The sequence below is a fragment of the Silene latifolia genome, chromosome 9 (assembly GCF_048544455.1).
Source record: "Silene latifolia isolate original U9 population chromosome 9, ASM4854445v1, whole genome shotgun sequence".
NCBI classification, from domain to species: Eukaryota; Viridiplantae; Streptophyta; class Magnoliopsida; order Caryophyllales; family Caryophyllaceae; genus Silene; species Silene latifolia.
In genome coordinates this window covers 16,983,880-17,003,418 of record NC_133534.1, presented here as the reverse complement: position 1 = coordinate 17,003,418, position 19,539 = coordinate 16,983,880, and the positions used below count along the sequence as shown (strand labels likewise).

The 19,539-nt window shown below is 37.1% G+C and overlaps 3 protein-coding genes across 5 annotated transcripts; 2 read left to right on the top strand and 1 right to left on the bottom strand.

The window, feature by feature from the left end:
* The first annotated feature begins 477 nt into the window (after positions 1-477).
* Positions 478-7,242, top strand: LOC141599239 (uncharacterized). The gene is made up of 5 exons (XM_074419202.1): positions 478-827; positions 2,253-3,189; positions 4,832-4,927; positions 5,356-5,492; positions 6,729-7,242. Exons 1-5 carry the CDS (start codon positions 583-585, stop codon positions 6,889-6,891), a joined length of 1,578 nt encoding a protein of 525 aa, XP_074275303.1. The 5' UTR covers positions 478-582; the 3' UTR covers positions 6,892-7,242.
* Positions 7,243-12,168: 4,926 nt separating this feature from the next.
* LOC141599237 (F-box/kelch-repeat protein At3g27150) lies at positions 12,169-15,509 on the top strand. 2 transcript variants are annotated; one of them, XM_074419197.1, is made up of 3 exons: positions 12,169-12,344; positions 12,653-12,749; positions 13,695-15,509. In XM_074419197.1, exon 3 carries the CDS (start codon positions 13,723-13,725, stop codon positions 15,046-15,048), a length of 1,326 nt encoding a protein of 441 aa, XP_074275298.1. In that variant the 5' UTR covers positions 12,169-12,344; positions 12,653-12,749; positions 13,695-13,722; the 3' UTR covers positions 15,049-15,509. The 2 variants fall into 2 exon arrangements, with proteins under 2 accessions (XP_074275298.1, XP_074275299.1); XM_074419198.1 differs by lacking the exon at positions 12,653-12,749 and having other exon boundaries at positions 12,259-12,344.
* A 26-nt stretch (positions 15,510-15,535) lies between these two features.
* Positions 15,536-17,480, bottom strand: LOC141599238 (uncharacterized). Of its 2 annotated transcripts, XM_074419201.1 has the most exons (9): positions 17,422-17,480; positions 17,098-17,257; positions 16,716-16,905; positions 16,421-16,613; positions 16,285-16,326; positions 16,147-16,189; positions 16,014-16,058; positions 15,788-15,874; positions 15,536-15,681 (listed from the first exon to the last, which is right to left on the bottom strand). In XM_074419201.1, the coding sequence occupies exons 2-8, from the start codon at positions 17,221-17,223 to the stop codon at positions 15,824-15,826; spliced, it is 690 nt and encodes a 229-aa protein (XP_074275302.1). In that variant the 5' UTR covers positions 17,224-17,257; positions 17,422-17,480; the 3' UTR covers positions 15,536-15,681; positions 15,788-15,823. The 2 variants fall into 2 exon arrangements, with proteins under 2 accessions (XP_074275302.1, XP_074275301.1); XM_074419200.1 differs by having other exon boundaries at positions 17,098-17,422.
* Positions 17,481-19,539: the final 2,059 nt, after the last annotated feature.

Below are 19,539 nucleotides of genomic sequence, written 5' to 3'. Positions count from 1 at the left end.
AACGAAATTATTTTATGCTTATTTTTGTTAAAAATTCTATTGTAAGAAGTCAAAAATTTTATGAATGAACTTGTGAGATTTATCTCATTTGTGTAAAACTAGGTGGTTATTCAACACAATCACCCAATTATATTAATGAGGTACCCTATCAATTACCGGATAATGTCCGGATTGAACAACTGCCTTTTCTCTATCGTGTTTTGTTCTAATCACATCATTCTCATTCATTCAACATAAACATATTTAACGCGTATTTTAAACTTAAAATAAATAAAATCTTAATCTTAATTTCATATCTGCACATAAAATGAACAAGGATAGAACGTCCTACATTATAAACCGGGTTCCCCGGCCCGATAGGCGATAACCACCTTTAGCACGGTAGTCGGTAGTAGTCACCAGAGTGGTGGACTGGTGGTTTGATTGTTACTTGATCGAATCTGGAAATTGAAGGAAAAAGAATAGTTAGCTTACAAGTCACAGTCATCTTCATTTGACTACTCAACAACACACTCCCAAGTCTCCAACTCAACTCACCTCCCTTCCCCTAAATCATCGCATACAATAGTTTCAGCAATCACCATGGATCTCGGGATCAATTCCCACTCCTACAAATTCCTCTCACTCTTCTTATTATTTATACTATTTCCCCTACAAATTAATGCATCTATTCACACTTACAACCAATTAACCTTCACCGAAGTCGGCAATGCCTTCCTTCTCGCCGGCGGTAGCGAAGGTCTCGTCGCTTCACGCGCTGCAATTCCTCCGTCTTCGTCGAAACGCCTCGTTCGACACTCTCTTCACGACGGCCTCTCTTTTCTCCGGTATTTTCTTTTTCTTTTTCTTTTTTTTTTTGAGCTTTAATTGTGGATTGTTAGATCTGATATACTCCCTCCGTCCCGGTCATTTGTTGTCCTTTGGTTTTGACACAAAGACCAAGGAAATGGGAGGGGCCAATTACTAAATGACAAGTGGAATAAATTGAGTGTGAATGATCAAATTACTTATCAAATTCATTCTTAAAATAGAAAGGACAACAAATGACTGAGACACCCCAAAATGGAATAGGACAACAAATGACCGGGACAGAGGGAGTATATATTATGGATTACTCCGTATATAATTGATCGGTGAATTTATAATAAATGAGTGTTTAGACGGTCTTATTCTATAATTTGTGATTAGCTACAACATTGGCGGTTGAGAGATAAGCTAGGTTGCCGACGTCGATTTGAATCCGCGACAGCCGATACCTGATATGATCGAACCGTTTTGTGATTTGTTGGAGATTGGCAATTTCGGGATGAATATTATGAATTCTCTTGAGAATTGAGATTATAGCCTTGTTTGGATAGGCGAATTTGGAGGGAAAGGGAAGGAAGGGATTTGGTTGGTGACAATTTCCGTTGTTTGGATCGCATAATGGAGGTGGACGGATTTAGAACCCTCCATTTCCTTCCTATGCAAAATATTTCCCCTCCAACAAAGGAAAGATTTAGGTCAACTTACCCGACCCTTTCCTTTACCTCCTTCCTCCTCCCTTCCCTTTCCCTCCATTTTTGGTATCCAAAAAAAGTCTAACGGAGTGTTTGGATAGCAAAAGTGGAGGGAAAGGGAGGGGAGGGAGAAGGAGGGAAGAGAATCTTGGTAGCAATCCGTTTATTGTGACTTGCTGTTTTTCATCTCATAACCCTAAAAGTGAGAAGTCTTCTAAAGTAGTATGTATGTAGTGTATAGTGATGAATTTTGAATTTATTGTGTATTACACAACATTAGAGGCTCCTGTTTTTCATCTAGTCGCTCTTTCTTACAAATTCTTATTTTAAATTTGGGTGAAACAGACCATTTATTGAAGTAATTAAATGATAACCTTGTTGTTTCATAATACCAACTACTTGTTTTGAATGGGTGTGTGTTGGGTTTCCTGAGAGTATGTAAATAACTTCCCTCTTCTTGGATTCATGTTAATAAATCTTTTTTCCTAAATGAGTACTGTACAAAAGATCATACTAGGAAATTTTGTTAACACTAACTGTCATATGAAACATGTTACTTTGATATGGTTATGAGTTTCATCTAGGCCATAAAAAAGTCTCACTGTTTATTGTGGTGGTGTTGAGGCTCGGGCACTAGTGTGTAGTGAGTGAACTTCGAGTAAACGCCACCATGTTCTGGATGGTTAGAACTAGAACTGATGCTGCCAATGTGTACCTCTAAGCTTGTTTCTTGCTATTTGTTATTATGTTTAGATTTGAGAATATATCTTTCTGGAGGAGCAAGGAAGCTGCTGAGCACAAGTCAGGCACAGAGAATGGCTCCGGACTAGTTCAAATAGTAATATTTGAAGCAGCTGATCGCGATGATATTGGCGGGTCAGCGTATGGTGGACAACGCTCTATTTGCTGCACACCTGATCTCGCCAAACTTGAAGGATGTAAGCAAGGGGAAGTCATCAAAATACGGTCATCCACGGACAGTAATTGGCCAGTGATTCTCAATGTGAAGTTTAAAGGGAATTCCTTAAAAGCCAGACTGCTTAGGAAAGAAATATACATCTCGAAGACAGGAATGTATAACTTGTTCTTCATATCATGTGATCCGAATATGAAGGGACTAGTTATGAATGGGAGGACTGTTTGGAAAAACCCTGATGGGTATTTACCAGGTAGAATGGCCCCATCTATGAAGTTTTATGGTTTCATGTCCCTTGCTTACCTACTGTTAAGCTTTGTATGGGGTTTTCAGTATGTGAGGTTCTGGAACGAGGTATTGCAGCTTCAGCACTGTATCACGGCTGTTGTTGGTCTTGGACTACTAGAAATGTTCTTTTGGTACCTTGAGTATGCTCATTTTAACAGCAGTGGTATAAGGCCTGTTGTATTAACAAGCTGGGTAGTAATTCTTGGAACTGCTAGAAGCACACTTTCACGGCTTCTGATGCTTTCAGTTTCGATGGGTTATGGTGTGGTGCGCCCTACTCTTGGTGGTCTTACATCGAAGGTGTTGATTCTTGGGGCAACTTACTTCTTGGTTACTCTACTGCTTGATATAACAGAGTATGTCGGCACAGTTAATGATGTAGCAGGAAGAGCAAGATTACTTCTCGTCCTTCCTGATTCGTGCTTGGATGCCTTTTTGATCTTATGGATTTTTACATCTCTCTCTAAGACATTGGAACAGCTACAGGTTGGTGATTTTGACTTGCGGTACATTACTTGCTTATTCCACATGTTAGGTTAGTAGTCCCTTCATCCCGATCATTTGTTTACCATTTTATTCATTGTGAAGGTCATTTTAACCAAAGGTAAACAAATAATTGAGACGGAGGAAGGAGTATTCAAGATATTTACTAGAGCTTAGAGAATTGTATCAAGTATACATAAAGTCGTCCTTACGTAGGGATGTGGTAATAATTTGATTGAATGTTTTCTTAGTAATGAAGACCCGTTAACTTGGTTTCTTAATTCTTAGAAGAATGAAAATTGACAGTGTGCAAAACTGCAAATGACTTCTCAGCCATCAACTGGCCTAGTTATCCTATGAAACACAACACAATGTTAAATAACTACATGCTAGTTCAAGCACGTGTACCATGATCTCTAAGAGCATTCACTACCATGAGTTTCTCCCCTTTCATAGGAAAAATAGAGATAAGCTCTTCATCAGGGCATGTACAATGAAGAGGGTAACTCATCCCAACAAGCACTCTTGGTGGACAAGTTATATGCAACGAAGCACCGTTTTTTATTTTCCTGTTTATAAAATAGTCACTGATACTGAATTTTTTTATAGGAGTTTTTCATTATATTAACATTTGAAAGTGGTTTTGTAAATCTCATTGTGTTGCATTGAGTTGACCTGAGTCATCGTTTTAAATATCCACAACACTGAAACGTGGACGAGTTATCAAATTTGGAAGTTCACCGAGACTTCATATTTATCCGATACTGGTCTCGTATGTAGTGAATGACTGAGATCAGGCCGCAGTGATCAATTCCATGATCCAGTCTCAAACCGTGAATTTATAATGTAAGCTGAGTTGAGGTGATAGAGTGAAGAGTGATGAAAAACACTGGGATGATGAGTTTATGTGATTACTTTTAGTGGATGGTTTGGAGTGTTCAATTCGGGAACCTCTTCATGGAACACTTTATTTAAAATAAAATAAAATTATTACGTGGCACCAATTTAGTTCTGTGATTTCCCAGACACACCATATCGATGTTGTCACTTGATTAGCAAATTAGCACCATCGCAATTATCATTGCACTAACTAATTATTTCTTCCTTTATTTCTTTCCCTTAAAATTTTTCACACTTCCAAAAAGCAAACTAATATTAAAATCAAAAATATGTGCAAATGGGCTTTTAACCGGAGTAAGAAAGCTTACTTAAGTTATTGACCGCACTTTAAGCACGAGAGTGAAAATTTGTTGACCACAAGAGTGATAATTTGTTGACCACCACTCTAATAGTTTATGTTTTAGGGGTAAACACTATTTGCTTGTAGTTCTTTAAAGGCAATGTGAAATATTTAATCATTCATGGTATAGAAGGCTGGAGGAGGGGAAGAGGAAAGAGGTACCAATGTACCATACCACCTTCATGGAGGAAACCTTTAGCATATCACTTTTTATGTCAAATGATTTGTGGGTTCAACTTGTAATGGTTAGGACCTTTTTCACTTACTACAACTGATATAGTGATATACTACATATTGATTACTTTAAATTTCTAACTTATATGGTTTATCTGCAAAACCCCGAGACATTATTTATGGCTAATTTCACAATACAGATTCCACGCTTAACTGAATTTTTCCTTGCAGGCAAAGCGAAGTTCTGTAAAGTTGGATCTCTATAGGAAGTTCTCAAATGCATTGACTGTTTCAGTGATTGCTTCAGTGACATGGATAGGATACGAGGTATGCCTCAGGAATAATAAATACATGTGTTTCATTGATGAATGACCTAATCAGACTTGGTTAGAACTCATAGAAGTATCAACACCAGTTTATGTCCAAGTGTTGGATTTAGTTTTTTTGAATAAAAATTCCACATGTCTTGGCATAAAGTGATTGTCCAAGTGTCCGAGTCTTACCCGTTTGGCTCTCATATCCAAGATTATATTAAGAGAGTACAAGACTCCAAGTAACCTAGCTCAAATTGTTTGGAGAACTTTAGTAAATACCTCTTATCATAAATTGTTTATTAATTAATTAGCTGAAGGTTCATTGAACAAATCCACCCAGTTGGCAAACGTACAGTTACCCTACATAGGGTTATTTATGTATATGATTAAAGATTATGGTTACTTTTTAGCATACTTAAGTCCAATCAATTGCTCCAACAGGTGTATTTCAAGGCCACAGATCCTTTTAATGAGCGATGGCAAAGTGCTTGGATTATTACTGCTTTCTGGGACATCCCGTCATTCACATTGCTATGCATAATATGCTATCTTTGGGCTCCATCCCAGAGTGCGCAACGGTAAGTTAACTGATTTTGGTTGCCGGGTTGATAGTAATTAGATTTTCATCCTGTACAAGCTTTGCGCTGTTTCCCCTCTCCTTTGCTTCTTGGCTTCCCCTGGCGCTCTCTTCTTTGAGGGCACAAAAGCCTAGGTTGTCTTGTTGGTTATGGCCTCATGGTCCATGCCTATCTCCGTGATTTTTATAGCCGGTAAATGTCGGAAAATTATTTTCCTTCCATTCAAATCCAAATACCCTAAAATTGGGATTCATTTCGTCGCATAACATTTGCCTTTTTAAACATGTCAATGCATATATTGCAACATTATTATCTTTAACTTTATGTTCTAAAAATTATGAAAGTTTGATATTCTTATTGTACTCGTAAAACAAATCAAACAAGATTGCAAAGAATTATGAAGGCTCTCTTTACTTATGAATAGTGTCAAAAAGTAAATGGGGTATTTGGATTTGATTGGAGGGAGTAATAAATATTAAGAACTGTGCCTATGTGAAAAACTGATACCAATAACGCATGGAGTGTTTTCTGTCGTGACTTTGGTGTATTCACCGATATAGCTCATACGAGAGTACAAGTAGTGACTTTTTCGGGAGTATAAATAATCACCTATTTTGACCTTTATTTTCTTTAGAAAATCATTGTCTTTATTTTAATTTTACTTTCTTCTTAATCATGCTGAATTTGTAGATATGAAATAAATTCTTTGGTTTAGACATGTCTGTACTTATCATACCACATGTTTGTTGGAGTGAGAGTTGAGACTCACTTGAGTACCTAACTCACATTCAGTTATCATGTAAATTCTCATTGGCGGAGAGGCTTAAGTGCTATATACTAATCAAGTTGGCTTCAATTATATGAAAGTGAATCATGTCTTTTTAGCCGTTCAACGAAATCAAGTATCTTGGCGTGTAGTTAAGAAGGTAAAAAAGTTGAGCAGTTTGTGCAATCATTTAAGCATTCAAACTAGCTTATCATAACCACATTGTTTTCAAACTGCTGCATCATTTAAACCTTTCAGCTTGTAAGCAGTCAGTTGTGACTTATGGGTGGGAAGAGCCTGGCTCCTTTGACTTCAAGTTCTATATATTTCAATATGTAAAATAATACTAGTATTCGCTCAATGGTTAAGAGGTGGATGTTTCGAAAATGAGGTTCCTATTTTTTGCTCCAAGATTCGCCCTTGTCTATATAACCTTGTTAAATAAGGCTAAATTGGGTGCTCTTTATCAGGTACGCATACTCAGATGAATTGGGAGAAGAAAATGTCGATGAAGAAGTACAATCCCTTACTAGAGGGGAGGTTAGTATGGTGAAGCAAGAAAAGGGTGAGAGAAATGGTGAGGATGATGCGTATGATTCAGAAGAAGATACTCAAGTTGGCAAGGGAGAGTAGTGTACCAAGCTCAACACTGACTACAAACAATGAGGGGTTTTCTCGTGTTTTCCTTCTGTTCATTTTATAGAGATGATGCTGAAAATGCTTTTGAAGTGAGTGAAACATTTAAAACAAGGGAGATTTGGGAAGCTTAGCCGGAAACCTGGCGTGGCGTTCATGCCGGAGGTACATATGTGCACACGATCCATAGAGGTATGTAACATTCAGGAACACGATCCATTTGTTTCAGATTCTGTAATCGCATATATGTGTTTCTGCCAAACCATGTAATTGGTTGTACCTAAAATGTATACATTCATTGAAATCGATTATTTCTTTAATTTGATTGGCTGATCTTGTTCTTAACAATCTTTGGGTCTTTTATGAATGATTCCGAGGTTTACCTGTTATCTTATTCTCGCTTCATCACTTCATCTCCTTTCGAGTTCCAATGTTCCATGATGAAACAATGTTGGATTTTGACTGATACTTCGTATCTTGTACTCCCTTCATCTCATCTCGTTTAATATCAGATGCAACCAAGTTTTTTTTTCCAACAATTGCAAAGAAGCCATAAAGTCATCAATTATCTATGTTTTCGGTTTAGTTAAATCCCTCGTATCTCTGTTGTAGAAATGATGTAATAATAACCCTTGATTTTTCATCAGCATGGCATCAACCACATGATTGGTTAACCCTAAATCCTATCCGCGAGTGTAAATTGTTGTCTTTTTAAATATTTTCTAAATTCTACTACTTTCTGTTCTCGATTATATCTTTGTGTCAAAATAAACATAAATAGTCGATAATTTAAGAGGATGGTATGTAAAGTTACTACTATTTGCCTGATATAGGGGGTCTAACAACAGTTGAAATACTCCCTCAAAGTGAACTGTTTTTGTGCCTTGCATAGTTGCATGCGATGAATTCATAAGTTATACATAGCTCACTGCTTACATCATAAAGTATCATCAATCTGAGTGAACTATTTTATGGAATGAATTGGGCTAATACGAATTCCCACTACTACTAAGAGAATAAAAACTCTTAGTAGTTTTCCCGCCTAAGAAAATAACTCTCAAAATGGAAAGAATATTACATTTGTATTTTACCTCTTTTACAAGAAACAATTATTATCCCTAATTTATTATACAATCATTTCCATAAATGTTATCCTTCATCCATTACACTCTAAAGCTACGCAAATCTCCTTTTTATATTATTCATCATCAGTTAGACTCTAAATATGATTTTCTAAATGAAACAAATTTTTATGTATTTTTTTTATTAAAAATAAAAAATAAAAATAAAAATATTAGTTAATTATTTGTAAATTGTCTTTTTAAACGCGTAGTATACTGTTTTTACATGTTTTCGTTATAAGGTAATACACATTTTAATTAGATCTTACATCACTTAAATTTATTTTAATGTCATATCATGTAACGATATAACATTATAGTGTTATTTTTAAAAGTAAAGTAAAAATAGTTTGAGACAAAAATAACTTAACTTAAAGTGTCCTTTGATGGTAGTAAACTTTCGTTTTCTACCTCTGACTCCGTACATTATAATATTAAACTGCAAGTATAGTTAATTTATGCAATTAATTTAATAAGAAAGTTTCTTTATAAAATAAATCTAAAAAATACCGTGTTGTAGCACGGGAACTATACTAGTTATAAATAGTCTAATTAATCATTTTTCCTATTTCCTCAAATCGATTAGGTCCAATTATTTGTTTATCTATTTTATTTATAGGTGTTTCAGTCATTCTATATTGATAACATTTTTAAAGGGTAATTAATCAACCATGTAACTTATTGTCCCACCTAAATAATCCTCTTCTCTCTTCTTGGTTTTTGTGCCAAAATAAAAGGTACGAGTAAATAAATGACCAAGACAGAGAGAATAATACTTTATTTATTTATTAATTGATGGAGACTAATTTAGGATATTACGACCACTAGCATATTGAAACGACTAAGTAAGAACAGTTGAAAGCTATGTATGTAGTATGTAATTATGTATCAAAGATGACTAAGCCAAATCCACTAGGTGTGTATTAGTGGATCTACATTGCAAATCTTCTTAAACTAATATTTTTTTGATTTGAGTATGGAAACTTTGCTCATCTAATCGACTTCTTCCATGAGATTTCTAAATTTAATATTCACGACTAATGAGTAGGTGATAACAAATTTCAACATTATGTCTCTACTTGCATGTTTTTGGGTAATGTAAGTAAATAAGGGTAATATCGGTATTTCACGTAAATCTTTCATTAATGAGTCGGAAAATATGTAAAACGAGTATCGATTTAAATATAAGGTAGTGATTGAGGACTTTACGTAAAAGTTTGAAGGTATTTGTAAAAATACAAATACGTAGTGGTAATTTATAAAAATACGTGATACTATACAATAATTACAGTTATGTTGATACTTGATACTCCGTAGTTGATACTAGACATAGCAATATGCATTTGATTGCAACTTTGCAAGTTTGGAGAAAAGCAAGGCAAGTAAAAGCGGCCCAAAATAGGAAGGGTATACCAAAAACCAGAAAGAGACCGCCGAAAATGAGAAAGAGTGCAGCCTCTTAAAGGTAGACGACAAAGAGCATGTCTATTAGTGGAAAAAAAATTGGAATATAACATCATTATACACGCCTAGTATTTACGGACTGACAGTCAGCCACTGATACTGACTCCTTATATTCCCACTCTCTTACTTGACACTGGTCCTGTCCATCTCTAGGGTATAGAGTCTTAGATCTGCTAGTTAATGCAGCTTCACTTGTATCGGGTTCGGGTTTTGTCGGGTTCGGTTCAATCCAGGTTATATTGGTCTATCGTCATCACATTTTGATTCATATTCATTTTTTTCTTATATGTTCCTGTTAGAATACCAATTGATCAAAAGCTTTTATATTCTCCTGATCAGTTTTATATTTAAACAGTTTTATATTTGAATTTAAACTTCATTCTAAATTTTTTTGTAAGACTATGAATTCTAGTTCCAAATTAAAACACTAGGATAAATATTAGTTCGACTTTATTTAGGTCGTTATTAAAATAAGTTGTTATCAAGTCTTTCATTGTGGCCGAGTCTTTATCGGAACAGTATGTTGGGTTGATTGGTTTGGTTTTTTTTTTTTTGAGGCAAATAGAGTTGTTATTGGTTTACCAACTTTACCCTGGGTTGGTTTGTGTTTGTTATAGCTTACATGGTTTTCGACTTTTCGGGTTTTGTTGGGTGGAGTTAGGTTTTTGACAATTCGAGTCACGTCAACTCTTGTCAATCAATAATAGGGATAAGAAATTAAACATGGCTTATTTTGGATTTTGAGATTGGAGGAATTGAGATATGAAATATATAGATATGTTAATTTTGTTTTTCGGATAGTAAATCATCTTGTATACTTTACCTTATTTACGTCATCATTTAAGGTTATGATGTTATTGTTAAAATGGTCAATCACTCGACACTAGACAAATATTCACCAACTAATTAGATAAATATTGTATTACTAACATATAAGTGTTTGTAAGTGACTTTACTTTTTGAATAAAATAATCCAACAAAACGTTACATGTTCTTTTGGGCTGAATACAGTTGAACTAAAATGAATTGAGTTGCATTGTGTTGAGGTGAGCTTTAGTGAATTGAAATTTGCTGAGATGAATAATATGCTTTGTTCTTTTTGGCTGAAAAGAGCTGAACTGAACTGAACTGAATGAAGCTGAACAGAACTGAACTGAAATGAGCTAAACTGAACTAAAATGAGCTGAAATTAAGCCAGAAAAAAATATGATTTAAAACCAAACTGAGCTGAGCTGAAATGAGTTGGAATTAATTCGAAATAACGTGGCCTTAGAATCAAAGCAATCCTAACCATTCCCAAGCTCTTTGAAAAGTATTTGAGAACTTTGGTAGACGTGCCCAAATTTGAGATCGTTAAAATAAAATAGTGATTTAATTTATAAAGATTAAACCAAATTGGATTGGATCATCTAGATTAAACTTTGATAAATAATAGGATTAGGAAAATTCAAGTGTGGTTTTGGAGTATATGGGAGATGAATAAATCCATGGGAAGTAAAACCCGTAGCTTTAGGCTTTAGTAAAGCAACAAACTACCTTTGGCACACACTTCCTCGTCATTCCTATTTGTTTAAAATCGGCCACCATCGTTTTGTCCGCAATACTCTTCTCTAGATCAACACTTGTCCTGTTCCCCACCTTTTCTTAATTAAAATTTAAAATTAAAATTAAATTTTTTAAAAATTTAACCATACAAATATTGTATAATGTTACATGGGCGTATTATATATACATTTTATAAGGATTTAGATTGGTTTCATACAAATTTTCAACTGATGATCAAGGCTCTAAAGAGAAGCTGAATCAATGGAGGACCTTAGTTATGTTAGAAAAGGGATTGATTCCCACTAATTTTCATATTTATGTGTGAACTTATTATCCGCGGCTTGCTCAACAATTTATGGATTATACAACTAGTTGTATATGTTGTACGGTGTAGAATCTGAGCTTTTATGATAAAGTATCCGAGTTTTATGTTAAATAATATGAGCTTTATTAGAAAGTATTAAACTCATTCATTTATACATTAAAAACATGAACTTTGAATTAGTTCAGAAAAAAAATATATATAAGCTCGGATTTTTATATCTTGGTTGTACAACTCGATGTATAATCATATTTATGCACAATATGGAGTATAATTTAAATCATGACCTTTTTACCATTTACTTCAAGATCTGCCACTCAGCTGAACCATATTATACCACAAGACTACAAGAGTACTAACCTAGTATTAAATTGTGAATAACTTTAGCCGTAACTTTAGCGGTGATATTTTATTATTACATTTTTCACTTTTTATTACAAAATGACCATATTTTCTCCGCAAACGTAAAATGACCATAAGTTAATACTTTTTTTGATAAAAAGTTAATAACAACTTTTATTAAAATTTGAACGATTTTAGCTTTAACTTTAGTGATAATATTTTGTCATTAAATAACCACTTTTTATTATAAAATGACGATATTTTCTCAATTGACTGGAAACGCCGTATGAAATGGGAAGTTGTCTTTCAAAAAAATACCAAACCATACCAAATGTGCTGTCAAAAAATCCCATGCAATTACAAATACATTAAAATTTGATTAAATTTAATTGGTTATACAATTAATAACTTTAGAGCCGCCCTTGCCACTTTGTTCTACTAGCTTGCTTACATATACAAATACCTCAAAGTTTCTTACTTATATACAGTACTTTATTAATGGCATCTCTTCCTCCATTTTCATTTTCTCACTTCTTTCCTCTCTATTCATCATACCCTTCTTTCTTCTCTAACTCCCTCTTTCTTTCCCTTTGACATTCATTTTACCTTATTCACCAAATAGTAACACTTCACTATTCTCTTGACTTTTTTTTTTGGTAAGTTTCCTCTTTTCTATTTTTGAATGCATTTCTATTTTCATCTTAATGGGTTATTTGTTATGCAATAATTAATTAATTATTGTTCCTTTTTAGTAATAAATGAGTGTTTAACCAGTCGAAGCGTATCTCAAACCGTAAGACGGTCTTATTTTATAATTTGTGTTTACTAAGTACTCTCTTTGAATCTCTTATATTGGGTATTGGGCATCTTGATCTATTTACAGTCTATATACATTAGCTCTAGACAAAAGTTAAGTTTATTTTTTAATTTAGAGTATTTTATGTTTTTGATGATTTTTATGCAGATTACTTCAATTTGATGAGGTGGTAGCTCAAACATTGGATTATTATTATATTGATTGATTGGATATCATTGGATTCTTGGGAGTTATATTGATTTGGGTATGTCTAATTTGAAGCTTATCATCTTGTTTAAAGTAAACTTTGCTTTGATCTTAGCTAGTTCAATTAGAAAATGTTGCATTTCTGTGATCAACTTTTTTTTTTTAAATAAAATAAAATATTTGGGTGTTTTGATTGGTACTCGCTCTATTCATTTCGTTTTCATATGTTTGTTCGTTCAATATATGTGATGAGTATTTTATTGTTGATCTCTTTTCGATTGATGGTTGATAGGAGCGGAATAAAGTTTGGGACTTTGGTGAAAATGAAATCTTTGTTCTTGTGAATATGACAATATGACATACTCCCTCCGTCCGGTCATTTGCCTACCTTTGGTTTTGGCACAAACAGTGGCGTAGCCACCTTATGAGCAAATGGGGTCTTGAGACCTCACAGGTTTTTGTAGATTTACCGAATTGTATGCCAGCATATGTATGATTGTACTGATTTTTGACTACGTATGTAAGACCCCTCTATTTTATGGGTGGTTATTAAATTTACATTAAGACCCCGCTGATCAATTTTTCTGGCTATGCCACTGGGCGCAAAGACAAGGAGAGAAGAGGGGACTAATTATTAGACGACAAGTGGACCAAATTGAGTGTAGAGGATCAAATTGCCTATCAAAGGCATTCCTAAATTTGAAAGGTAAACAATTGAATCAGACACCCAAAAATGGAATACGTAAATAAATGACCGGGACGGAGGAGTATATGTTGTTTGTTTATCCCAAGGGGAATTGTTATTGAGATTACGAGTTATGAGAAATGTCGAGTTTGTTCTTGCCCATTCTTAATCTCATCATTGTCTTTGCTTTGATTTCTAATGTATCGTTGTATACGTGCTCAAATTGGGAAAGGTAGCTCTTTTATACACTACTCCGAGAATTTGCGAGATGCTTAAATCTCGTATAGAGCTTCACATGTATATGCTATAACTCTGTAGGTTGCAGAGAGGTTAAAGGTGTTAATCAATGTCCAGAGGAAGAGAAATCGAGGATAAAGAGGTTGATGTTGAGGAAATCAATGGGGATGATTTCGATGAAAGTGAATACGAAGGAGAGGATTATTATGACAATGAACATGAATCTGATTATGAGGTTTTAGAAGAAATTGACAGAAGAGTTAAAATCAGGAGGTGTGATAGTAATCCCTGCTTTGACCACGGTAGGCTTGATTTGAATTTAGATATCAGGCCGTCTCAGGATGCAGATTATTGGTCTAACCCGCCCCATCTTAGTGATGAATTGGGTTTAATAAGCTTACCGAGAATTCCTACTGAAGTGGAAACTATGATTATTGCTAGAATTCCACTTCTAGAGATTAGGAAATTTTGCTCAGTGAGCAAACCGATTTTGACTGTAATTAAGAATGGAGACATAATGATGGAGAGGAAACGAATTGGGGTTAAGGAAGCATCGGTCTTCATGTTAGCCAGTGGTGAAACCAACTGGTGGGCATTTGATCAGCAGTTTTTATCCCGAAAGACCCTCCCTAATTTACCTTCTGATGTTACCTTCAAAGATGCCGATAAAGAGTCGCTTTGTGCTGGGACCCAGCTGCTGGTTTTCGGAAAAGAGGCTGAGGGGCCTGTAATATGGGCTTATGAAGTACTCTTGAACAAATGGTTCAAGAGTACTTCTATGATCGAGCCTAGGTGCTTGTTTGCATCCGCATCTTCTGGTGACTTTGCCTATGCGGCAGGAGGTACCTGTCTTGCCACTTTTGAGATTCTTAACTCTGCTGAAAAGTATGATCCCGACACCAAAACGTGGGACCCGCTCCCGAAAATGAAGGAAAAGAGAAGGATGTGCTCCGGTGTCTACATGGACAATAAATTTTATGTCCTCGGAGGTCAAAGTCAATCAGGAGGTGTTTTGACATGTGGAGAAGTATACGACGAGAATAAAAACACTTGGGTCAAAATCCCCGGAATCCTAACTGGGCTAACCAATTCAGATTCACCACCTCTCTTGGCTGTTGTAAACAACGAGCTTTACACGTTTGAAACATCCACCAACTGTTTGTTGGTGTATTTGAAAGACAGCAACTCATGGAAAGATCTCGGCCAGATTCCTGTTCGTGCTGACTCAGGAAGAGGTTGGGGTGTGGCCTTTAAGTCTCTAGGCAATGAATTGCTGGCTATAGGTGGATCCAACATTACTCCGTGGGGACGGGGGATGACTGTATATACTTGCAGCCCAAATCCTAATGCACAAGGATTGGAGTGGAAACTACTTGACGATGGACGACACAGCAGAAGCCCTTTTGTCATGAACTGTACTGTTATGGTAGCTTAGAAGGGCATGCTTGATTGTTGTGTATAAATTGGAAAATCGAAATCCTAATGTTGAACTGTCAGGGATTTCTTGATTTTCCTTGCTTTAATTTATTTTTCAAATAAATAGAAAGTTGGGAGTGAATATATCCAGAGTTATGATCAGATGTGAATATAGTCTGTTTCCTGTCGCGCTGTCATAGGTTAAGATCCTAACAGATTATGAGATACCGGAAGATGGGCAAGGGTTTTATTGCTGACTTGACATGATCAAGTGCCTTGGCTCGAACTAGTCGATTCAGATTTTTGGCTGAAGTTTCATCCTCGGTATTTCTATTTTCTACCCGATTATTCTTCTTAACAGTTTTTGCTGTTAAAGTTCCCAACCCGAGATAATGCACTTCCAGCTCCAAAGTTAAGCGTACTGAATGTTTTGTACCGATTTCACAATTTTCAATCTTATTTTTTGCTCTACAAGTTTGAGATATGGCTGCAAAGTACTTCAGTGTGTTACAGTCATAGTTATGGCTGCAAAATACGAGTAGCAATCTTTGTTATCATTGTTATCGTACAATTAACAAGCTAATGCTCCTAGAAGAGTATAAACAAGCAGTACTAACTACTTCACCCACCGCAGCAATGACAGTCTTCTCACCTGTATCCAAAAAAAGCGCATCCGTGGATATAAAAGGCCGTCTAAGTCATTAAGAAACAAAGACAGCATAGACAATAATATCATTTTCGAGAATCTATGATTGTACCTCATAGTGTCGAATTCTGCATATATGCATCAGAGGCTACTTTTTCTTCAGCCTTTTAGCTGCTTTACCCATGAACGTCATCTTCTCCTAAAAGCATTGCATAAAAACTCAGAAGATAGCAGATATTTCACCCATACAAGGATTACTATGGCTCACAACTATTTCCGCTCAGAAAAATGAGAAACATCAGTGTTACTAGTATGCAGGTACATCATAAAGTACTTACATCTTCTGAAAGTTTTGCCCATGTAGATGAAGCCGACTTTCTTGCCTGAGTAAATGATCAAAATTAGGGAATACCGCGAAAATAATTACCAAAAAAATATGTCTAGTACAATCTGCAGGTTTGCATTACTAACCTTGGCGTAACTCAAGGTTGGCCTTTCCCTCCTGATTTGCTCCCTGATTTCATTGCGATATTTAATATTAAATGCTTTCCAAATAACAAAATATAATTGCTTTATTTCCGAGATAATGAAAATTAAATGATCACATACACTAAAAAGTAGAAGCCACGAGTACGAACCCTGCCCGTCACTCTGACAGATTAACAAAATGGTCAGTACGCTGTAGGCCGCAGGTAAATAACTGTTACCTCTGTCTTTGCAAAAAATATAAGTCCGTCGAACTTACCCTGAAACCGATGCAGTACTACTTTCATTATCGTCAGGCATAGTGCTATCAGAAGCCCTCCTCTTTCCCCTTTTTCTACTACTTGCCTTCTCATCATCAGATGTCTTGCCACTTCTCGTAATAATCGATGAACTACTTGCCTTCTCATCAGATACGTTGCCCCCATCAGAAACGCAACTCGTTGTTTTTCTCTCTTCAAGCAGTAAATTAATATCAAAGGCTTTTTAAGAAAACTCATATCATCTACACTAGACGGCAGACAATTTAAAATACGAAAGCGGGATTTGAGAAAAACCTGAGCCAACAATTTTGTCAAAGGATGCAACTTGGTAGGGCAAACCAGAAGGGAGGCGATAGACTTTAACAGCGTAGGAAGTGTTAATACCATTCTCTCCTGTGACTTCAATAGTCATATTGTATTCTACTCCCTTACCAGGTTCGACCCTTAATTTCATTATGCGTACACGCTCTACAGGAGGGCTGTCCTGCCATGCTCAAATTAACAAAGCCTCGTTACACAATAATTTATGTAAAAAGAATTCTTATATCTCTTTTACACAACATTATCGATGCCAGTTAATGTAAATTGGCATCGATATATTTATTAGATCTCTTGATATTATTGCAAAACCGCTTTAGAAGAGACTATGTAATAATCAAATACTCCAGAATTATACCAGGTGGTGTTTATAAGAAACAGCAATTTCCTGAGCAATCTCCTCGGCGTGGCGCCAGTAAGCATCAGTGGGGGCAGGCCAATATGTTTCGGCATAATCAAACATAGTACGTCGTCTCCTCCCCATTTCGAACAGATCGATCAGCCACGGTCAAATTTACCTAATTAACGATAAAAAAAATCATTGAAAAAACCTACAAAATAAGCAGGAAACCTATCTAATTTTCCAGTTGAAGAGAACCCTAAAAAAAAATAAAAATATCAATGTTTTTGGTACACAGAAAACCCTAATAAATATTTTAAAAGATAAAATTAAGATCGGAACCATTTATTTTCTGCAAGCGTGGCGATTAGACCTTTAACTTTGACAAAAAAATGAAATCCTAAATACTCCGTATATCATTAAATCATTTTATATTTAAATTCATTGACATCAAATAATTATCACAAATTCTTGTTTACATCATTATTAATATTTTAAAATAAATAATTTATTAACATTGATGGGGCATATTCTGCACCGCTGACCTGGTCAACATATTGAGCAAGGTCAAAGGTATCCACAGCAAAGTCAACGACTTAGACAGCCTAGCCGATGCAGCCCATCGGCCTGTCACCTGGGTCTCGGCCAGGCAACTAGCCAGCCGGGGCACATATCCGCGTACTCATATCCAAGACCCCTCGGCCGGCCTGCCATAGGTCCATCGGCCGAGGGTAGAACGGTCTTTCCGCCTGCTAGCCACTTGGCCACTTGGCCACTACGTGACAAAAGGTGAAAGTCTATAAATACTCCTCAACCTTCATTGAGGAAAGGATTCACAAAATTGACCTAATAACCACTATTCATCTGGTAATATTTTCCTTATCTCTCTACAATACACTCTTAGCCAAGTTATAACAACTTCTCTCTAAGTTTACTGACTTGAGCGTCGGAGTGAGTACGCTCGGCCAAAGCCGAGCCCTCAGTTTGTTCATCGTTTCAGGAGACCGCAAGGAGGATTCAAGCAAAGACATCGTTCTACGAGCTACGAGTGGTAACAAATATCTGCTCTGGAATTAAACACGGAACAATTGGCGCCGTCTGTGGGGAAGACACTAGAAGCTAGTCACATTCATTCCCAAAACAACAAAAACAAAAACACAAAAAACCCACCCAAAAAGCTAAGAAGATGTCGAAACAACAGGTTGTAGTGACCGACGAAACCGCACTCTGCCAAGATGATACTTTCCACCATTCTGGAGTTGTGCAGCCCTCCACCGGTGGAGTAATCCAACCGGAATTCGGTATGCCGATAATACCAGACACGCCGTCGCCCGCCAACCAGGTCACCATCATGGGACAGGTGGTTGACGTAGCAAAACTGAAGGTGCTCCTGGACCTCATTGGGAGCACGCCAGCTAACACTGTCACGCCGACAAGAGCGGCGGAAACCGTCCAGGAAACCAGGGCCCAAAACGTGACTCCGAGAAACTTGAACGAAGCACTGGGAGAAGCCGGCCCTCCAGCAGAGGAGCCCAAAGTGGTCGTGGTAAACATAAGTCCTTCTCGCACTCGGGAGAGGACAGCGTCGCCGCAGCACCGACGAGGCACACCCCGGAGGAACCAGAGAAGTCCGACTCAGGAGAGTCGGAGAAGAAGCCCGAGTCGAAGGAGGAGTCCCTCCCGCTACGAGGAGAGGAGCCGGACTAGGAATGCGAGGAGCCGATCGCCGCGTGTCATTCGACACGTGGTCAGACAGCCCCTCAGTACTTACGTCCTTGACACCGCCGTGCCGACTAAGCTGAAGTTGTCGGCAATCACATACAAAGGGGATAGTGATCCAACCGACCACGCCGAGGCTTTTGAGTCTTACATGTCTGTATGGGAGCAGACCGATGAGGTCTGGTGCCGAGTCTTCCCAACAACTCTGCATGGGTTGGCTCAAAGTTGGTACAAGGGGCTTCCCGACGGCTCGATAGATTGTTTCGCCGACCTAAGGGACGCCTTCGTAGCCCAATACTCTTGCAACAAAAGAAAGGCCGTGGAGACGTCGGACCTCCTAACGATCAAACAAGAGGAGGGCGAGTCTCTACGAAGCTATGTAAAGAGGTTCGACGGCAAGGTTCAGCAGATTCGGGAGATCAACCCCGAACTGGCGGCTTTCGCACTGATGAAAGGCCTCCCGACGGGAAACTTGAAAGACGAGCTCATCAAGTACGGGGGTTTGGGCCTAGACGCCGCTAGGAAGATGGCCGACCAGGCCATCAAGGTGGAAGACTATCACAAGACATGGGTAGGCCCCAGCGAGGCCGAGCCCTCAGAAAAGAAAAGCCGCCGGGATGACAACCCGGATGAGAGACGCCGTGACAATAACGGGTCACGGTCTGATGAGAAACGCCGTGACGATGAATGTGTCACGGTCGATAGATCTGCCAGGAAGCAGGACTCGACGGGCGCCGGGGG